General features: G+C 41.2%; 1 protein-coding gene across 1 annotated transcript; it reads left to right on the top strand.

Moving 5' to 3' along the window:
• Positions 1-4,234: 4,234 nt before the first annotated feature.
• On the top strand, positions 4,235-6,141 carry LOC121539206 (interferon alpha-inducible protein 27-like protein 2A). The gene is made up of 5 exons (XM_041847525.2): positions 4,235-4,338; positions 4,499-4,526; positions 4,655-4,684; positions 5,480-5,644; positions 5,777-6,141. The coding sequence occupies exons 2-5, from the start codon at positions 4,517-4,519 to the stop codon at positions 5,923-5,925; spliced, it is 354 nt and encodes a 117-aa protein (XP_041703459.2). The 5' UTR covers positions 4,235-4,338; positions 4,499-4,516; the 3' UTR covers positions 5,926-6,141.
• The last annotated feature ends 1,789 nt before the right edge of the window (positions 6,142-7,930 follow it).

Raw genomic sequence — 7,930 nt, 5'->3', positions numbered from 1 at the left:
CTACATCCAAGAGTAAACACTCTCATTGAACAAAGACTCAAACGGGTAGGTAACATGTCCATATTTGATTTATTCTGTTATAATGCTGCTATGCTATGTTGTGTTGGCGCTGTTACTAGCAGTTTCCTTCCTGAGAATTGCCTGCTAGATCTTTTTGTCACTAACAACAACATTAACTGAATCTTTATCTCACTTTTAGCTAGTTGAATCCAAGAAAATGGTGGCTGGTGAGTTAGTTCATTGTTTGGGGTTAGTTTTGGCAAGGTAACTGCTTTGTCTAAAAAAAATATTGCATTAGTTTAGTTAACCTAATGATGATGACCTATGTACTGAATGCTTGTTTCTCTATTTAGTATCGGTGATTGCCATAGCAGTTGGAACTGGTAAAGTGTCCTTTTACCAATTCTTCTAAGAATGAATAGCCTACAGATACATGACTGTAAAAAGGGCTAGCTGGAGCCATCTGAGCGGTTGGCCTTAGATGCCCTCACCAATTAGTGACTTAATGCTGACTCTACTTTGGTCTGACCCCACTACAGGCGGTCCGGCAAGAACCGGGCAGATGTGTTCATATCCAGAGTTTTCACCACCACCCATAGTATTAACACACAGACACACTCTTCGTTATTTAGAAATATACTTTTTCTAAACGGAATAACTAACTTTTGAGGTATGACATGCTGTATGTGAACCTAACAGTTGGATATTAAATATTACCCATCTAAGAGAGAAGTTGTTGGGCTCATCCTTATATCCATGCCTTCCAGTACTATTAGTAACTAAGCATCGCTTTAGCAGCACAAAACCCCCAACAGTAGGCCCAACTCACTTTCTTAGACCCGTACGCACAATCTTCCTAGTGAACAGCCAACTTGGTCACCAGCCAAAACTTGCGTCGTCTTCTTCCGATTAAAACACGCCATAGACTGGTGGCCCGTGACTCAGCATAATGGAATCCTGATATTTGTTACTACAAAACTCCAATGTCAAAACAAATGTTTGTCACTTTATTACAATTTAAACAACAGTATGGGGGAGACATATCTACAATCTGCATTCTGCACTGTAATTTTGCCCTCGTGCACATGACAGTAGTGCCATATCTGCTTATGGGAGGTGTGAGACCCCAGAACTCCTGTGTTTTTGTTTGCTTGTTGAAAGGTTTGTTGTTTGGGCCTGACAGGTACAGCTGCATTGCTCATGGCCCCTGTTGCTTTGGGAGTGATGGGGTTTGGTGCTGGTGGGGTTGCAGCTGGATCAACCGCAGCAGGCATGATGCTCTTCTGCAGCCGTGGCCAATGGAGGTGGGGTAGCAGCCCAGGGGAGCCTTGTTGCTGCTCTACAGTCAGCAGGTAAAGATGACAAGAAATTGAATTTTTCAATGTAATGTAAACTAAATTTATCAGGACAGTCTTGTGGTTCTGTCATGATTTTAACTAGTGTGTTGGACATAAATAGGCCTAATCTGGTTGCTGTTTCTCTAGGAGCTGCAGGACTCACTAAGTGTGGCCACAGTGGTTGTGGGAAGTGTAGGAGCGGCAGCCGGTGGAGCGGTGGGATGGGTGACGTCGGTTCAGGGAAGGTGACCTCAACATTCAGCCCTATTGACGCTGGGGTCTCATCCTCGCTGATTATATTGATAATATCATTGATTATACTGAATATTTGGCTTCGTCCCATACTGTATGTGCTGAGCTGTAGGATAGAAAAGTTGACTATAGCACACAGTGTTGTGAGGGTACTGAATGTTCTCATTGATTTCTGACTGATAAAGAGGATGTGTTGAGGTTGATTAGTGAAAAGATCAGTGAGTATTGCAATGCATTCCCTTGCTAGAAGACTGAAGAAAATAAATATATTTTCAATTTACCAAGGAGGTTGTGCTTATTGGTCAATTCCATTTTAATTTGGTTAATGTAAGAGATTAATTGAAATTGATTACATTTTAATGTAGTGAAAATGCATGAAAAACTAAAGGATTTGTCTGTATCAAAATGACATTTGTGATTGCAGATTTATAGGCTATAAATATTGTTGTAGGCCAACTAATGTGGACGTGGGGGCCCATTCCATTGAAAATCAGTTCAATGTCTTGGTTTGAAGTTACTTTGAGATCATTGATTTGGGCATGGAATTTACATGTTAAATATCGTATTTACTTCCAGTTCTTTTTAGAGAGAGAGAGAGAGTAGACTGTTGCTTCTCTGTATTCTGATCTTGGAATTCTCATGTGGGGCCATCACATGTGAGTCATGACACTGAACAATCCTAAGGGTGGAGTGTTTCAGCATGATAAAGTTTAATGAGGTTGGAGGAGGGTTTGGGGGGAGGGTGTGGTAGAAGTTAGGGATTTCTTTGTTTTTGAATTTAATTTTCATGGTAGTACAGAATTGGGCAGATCATGATTGAGGGTACATTCCAGCACAGTAGGTGGCGGCATGCACTTTAAACATTTGTTTGCCGACTGCAATGATATCATAAGAGGTAGAGTAATCCCACAGAACAATGACCGATATTTCACCGGAGGTATAAATGTGAAGCATCCGCCTTGTTCCACTCACTACCAAATATGGTAGTGAGAGGAAGCCCACTGGCTGGAGGTGGGAGAAGATGGAACGAGATGGATTTTGGCCGTCATTCTGCAGATTTTCTCATCGATGAAATATTTGATCTCAATGCAATTTTCTGTTCCCAAAACTAGAATATGTTATGAACAGAAGTGGGTAAAGTGTTATAGAGTTTACTCTTTGTACAAGTTTTTAAAAATTGCGTTGTTTAGGAGTGCAAAGAAAATTTAGTTATTGGGCACGAACACTTCATAGTAGGCTTTCCCTATCGGAAGTATGCAGATGCATGCTAGAACGCACTAATAGGATCTCGCTAGCTCGTGCTTGGCTCCTGCCCACCTCCTTTCTTGTTCTACCCACTATGACTCATTTGTTCCCATTGGAAACGACAGGTTGTGGTCTATCTTGGTTTAGTTCTAAGAAATATTTGGTAATCCTTTTCCTTTATCGCAAAGTATAATGGATATATATTATAGTCCAGTTGAGGGCAGTACTTGCATCGGTATTGCCGACCGCTGTTAACTCGAAGAAGATTTCCACAAACGTATTTGTCCAGTAGATGATCACAAAGTTACAGCTCTGACTCATGAGCAAAGTACTGTAGGCTACCACAGAGTTATTGACTGTACTCTGGACTTGATCATAAACATTTTGAAACAGAGTGTGATCTTACAAGAAGTGGTCTTATTTTGAGTTTGTGTGTGTCTGCGGGCAGAAGGTGTGTTTTAAGACTCAAGATATCGGAGTGAAAGTTTCCTGTGTGTGGATTTTCGTAGCAGGGCGCCTATCAAGTGGGTTATTTCTGGGGTGGCGCAAGAAATGAAGGCAGAGGATAATACTGAAGACATCGATGGAGTGGTTGGTGCCGTCGACTGACCTGTATGCTGAAAATAAATTCACTTAATCCATGCGACTGTTTTTGATGAGTCTCTCCCTTCTCATATAAAGTTAGTATTCACGAGATACCCTGTAAGAGCTTTTGTGCACAAGCCCCTTCAGTGTCATAAATGTAAAAGATTTGGTCAAGTGTGTGCAGAAGGAAAGAATATCGTAAACCAGATGACGTGAAATGCTGCAGCTGTGGAGGTGAACATGCGCCTAGAGTGCCCTGTTAGGGTGAATGAGAATGAGGTGGTTAAGGAGTGTCCAGCGTGTATCCTATCTGGAGGCGGTGAGAAGATTGGAAGTAACGAATGGCGGGGAAGAAACAATGGTAATAGAGCCACCACGACCAGTGAAGGGTTTCTCATCAACCGAGGGATAGTGAAATACTACATGTTAAAAAGGTGGACTTTGTATTATTTATTGCAATGGTCATAAACCGTACAGCACACGTGGAGAAGAAGTCTAAGAAAATTGGAATCATTGTGAATGCCGCTGAACGTTTTTGGGTCTTTGTGATTTCACGGCCGTGCAAGAAATCCTGTCAGTGAATGGACCGCCATCTGTGTAGGGATGTATTTTGGAGTGGACTGTGATTGAAGAATGGGATGGGTTTTCTTAGTTGACCTGTTTTATTTTTATGATGTCGTTTTCCGCAATGTTTTTTAAAGTTTCTTATTCAATACACCAGCCAGCTGGTGGCGATAATGAACCATTAACATTGGATGACAACCGCCGCTAAACCCCATCGAATAAGAAGCATGTGCTGTCGCGAAATCGGATTGTCGAATGACACTAAAGTACTGTAGCCTACTCCGGTTTACTTTTGTGTATTATATTATAGTCTACACATCCAAGAGTCACTCTCATTGAACAAAGACTCAAACGGGTAGGTAACATGTCCATATTTGATTTATTCTGTTATAATGCTGTATGCTATGTTGTGTTGGCGCTGTATTATCAGTTTCCTTCTGAGATCGCCTGTGAGAATGCCTGTAGTTCTTTTGTCACTAACAACAACATTAACTGAATCTTTATCTCACTTTTAGCTAGTTGAATCCAAGAAAATGGTGGCTGGTGAGTATAGTTCATTGTTTGGGGTTAGTTTTGGCAAGGTAACTGCTTTGTCTAAGAAAAATATTGCATTAGTTTAGTTAACCATAATGATGATGACCTATGTACTGAATGCTTGTTTCTCTATTTAGTATCGGTGATTGCCATGGCAGTTGGAACTGGTAAAGTGTCCTTTTACCAATTCTTCTAAGAATGAATAGCCTACAGATACTGACTGTAAAAGGGCTAGCTGGAGCCATCTGAGCGGTTGGCCTTAGATGCCCTCACCAATTAGTGACTTAATGCTGACTCTACTTTGGTCTGACCCCACTACAGGCGGTCCGGCAAGAACCAGGCAGATGTGTTCATATCCAGAGTTTTACCACCACCCATAGTATTAACACACAGACACACTCTTCAGTTATTTAGGAAATATACTTTTTCTAAACGGAATAACTAACTTTTGAGGTATGACATGCTGTATGTGAACCTAACAGTTGGATATTAAATATTACCCATCTAAGAGAGAAGTTGTTGGGCTCATCCTTATATCCATGCCTTCCAGTACTATTAGTAACTAAGCATCGTTTAGCAGCACAAAACCCCCCAACAGTAGGCCCAACTCACTTTCTTAGACGCACGCACAATCTTCCTAGTGAACAGCCAACTTGGTCACCAGCCAAAACTTAGCGTCGTCTTCTTCCGATTAAAACACGCCATAGACTGGTGGCCCGTGACTCAGCATAATGGAATCCTGATATTTGTTACTACAAAACTCCAATGTCAAAACAAATGTTTGTCACTTTATTACAATTTAAACAACAGTATGGGGAGACATGTCTACAATCTGCATTCTGCACTGTAATTTTGCCCTCGTGCACATGACAGTAGTGCCATATCTGCTTATGGGAGGTGTGACCCAGAACTCCTGTGTTTTTTGTTTGCTTGTTGAAAGGTTTGTTGTTTGGGCCTGACAGGTACAGCTGCATTGCTCATGGCCCCTGTTGCTTTGGGAGTGATGGGGTTTGGTGCTGGTGGGGTTGCAGCTGGATCAACCGCAGCAGGCATGATGTCTTCTGCAGCCGTGGCCAATGGAGGTGGGGTAGCAGCAGGGAGCCTTGTTGCTGCTCTACAGTCAGCAGGTAAAGATGACAAGAAATTGAATTTTTCAATGTAATGTAAACTAAATTTATCAGGACAGTCTTGTGGTTCTGTCATGATTTTAACTAGTGTGTTGGACATAAATAGGCCTAATCTGGTTGCTGTTCCTCTAGGAGCTGCAGGACTCACTAGTGTGGCCACAGTGGTTGTGGGGAAGTGTAGGAGCGGCAGCCGGTGGAGCGGTGGGATGGGTGACGTCGAAGTTCAGGGGGTGACCTCAACATTCAGCCCTATTGACGCTGGGGTCTCATCCTCGCTATGATTATATTGATAATATCATTGATTATACTGAATATTTGGCTCGTCCCATACTGTATGTGCTGAGCTGTAGGATAGAAAAGTTGACTATAGCACACAGTGTTATGAGGGTACTGAATGTTCTCATTGATTTCTGACTGATAAAGAGGATGTGTTGAGGTTGATTAGTGAAAAGATCAGTGAGTATTGCAATGCATTCCCTTACTATGAAGACTGAAGAAAAATAAATATATTTTCAATTTGCCAAGGAGGTTGTGCTTATTGGTCAATTCCATTTTAATTTGGTCAATGTAAGAGATTAATTGAAATTCGATTACATTTAATGTAGTGAAAATGCATGAAAACTAAAGGATTTGTCTGTATAAAATGACATTTGTGATTGCAGAGATTTATAGGCTATAAATATTATTGTAGGCCAACTAATGTGGATGGGGCCCATTCCATTGAAAATCAGTTCAATGTCTTGGTTTGAAGTTACTTTGAGATCATTGATTTGGGCATGGAATTTACATGTTAAATATCGTATTTACTTCCCAGTTCTTTTTAGAGAGAGAGAGAGTAGACTGTTGCTTCTCTGTATTCTGATCTTGGAATTCTCATGTGGGGCCATCACATGTGAGTCATGACACTGAACAATCCTAAGGGTGGAGTGTTTCAGCATGATAAAGTTTAATGAGGTTGGAGGAGGGTTTGGGGGAGGGTGTGGTAGAAGTTAGGGATTTCTTTGTTTTTGAATTTAATTTTCATGGTAGTACAGAATTGGGCAGATCATGATTGAGGGTACATTCCAGCACAGTAGGTGGCGCATGCACTTTAAACATTTGTTTGCCGACTGCAATGATATCATAGAGGTAGAGTAATCCCACAGAACAATGACCGATATTTCACCGGAGGTATAAATGTGAAGCATCCGCCTTGCTTTTTCCACTCACTACCAAATATGGTAGTGAGAGGAAAGCCCACTGGCTGGAGGTGGGAGAAGATGGAACGAGATGGATTTTGGCCGTCATTCTGCAGATTTTCTCATCGATGAAATATTTCAAATCAAATCAAATCAAATCAAATCAAATCAAATTTTATTGGTCACATGCGCCGAATACAACAAGTGCAGACATTACAGTGAAATGCTTACTTCACGGATCTCAATGCAATTTTCTGTTCCCAAAACTAGAATATGTTATGAACAGAGTGGGTAAAGTGTTATAGAGTTTACTCTTTGTACAAGTTTTTAAAAATTGCGTTGTTTAGGAGTGCAAAGGAAAATTTAGTTATTGGGCACAAACACTTCATAGTAGGCTTTCCTAACGGAAGTATGCAGATGCATGCTAGAACGCACCAATAGGATCTCGCTAGCTCAGTGCTTGGCTCTGCCCACCTCCTTTCTTGTTCTACCCACTATGACTCATTTGTTCCCATTGGAAACGACAGGTTGTGGTCTATCTTGGTTTAGTTCTAAGAAATATTTGGTAATCCTTTTCCCTTTATCGCAAAGTATAATGGATATATATTATAGTCCAGTTGGGGGCGGTATTGCAACGGTATTGCCGACCGCTGTTAACTCCGAAGAAGATTTCCACAAACGTATTTGTCCAGTAGATGATCACAAAGTTACAGCTCTGACTCATGAGCAAAAGTACTGTAGGCTACCACAGAGTTATTGACTGTACTCTGGACTTGATCATAAACATTTTTGAAACAGAGTGTGATCTTACAAGAAGTGGTCTTATTTTGAGTTTGTGTGTGTCTGCGGAGCAGAAGTGTGTTTTAAGACTCAAGATATCGGAGTGAAAGTTTCCTGTGTGTGGATTTTCGTAGCAGGGCGCCTATCAAGTGGGTTATTTCTGGGGTGGCGCAAGAAATGAAGGCAGAGGATAATACTGAAGACATCGATGGAGTGGTTGGTGCACGTCGACTGACCTGTATGCTGAAAATAAATTCACTTAATCCATGCGACTGTTTTTGATGAGTCTCTCCCCTTCTCATATAAAGTTAGTATTCACGAGATACCC

The sequence above is a fragment of the Coregonus clupeaformis genome, unplaced genomic scaffold, assembly GCF_020615455.1.
Source record: "Coregonus clupeaformis isolate EN_2021a unplaced genomic scaffold, ASM2061545v1 scaf3325, whole genome shotgun sequence".
In the NCBI taxonomy this organism is placed as follows: domain Eukaryota; kingdom Metazoa; phylum Chordata; class Actinopteri; order Salmoniformes; family Salmonidae; genus Coregonus; species Coregonus clupeaformis.
This window is presented reverse-complemented; position numbering and strand designations above follow the sequence as displayed.

What these genes read in the sequence shown, in the direction of transcription:
- LOC121539206 (XM_041847525.2), top strand. An exon ending in TGCCATGGCAGTTGGAACTG is followed by an intron (nt 4,685 to 5,479) that starts GTAAAGTGTCCT and finishes TGGGCCTGACAG; the next exon opens with GTACAGCTGCATTGCTCATG. An exon ending in TGCTGCTCTACAGTCAGCAG is followed by an intron (nt 5,645 to 5,776) that starts GTAAAGATGACA and finishes CTGTTCCTCTAG; the next exon opens with GAGCTGCAGGACTCACTAGT.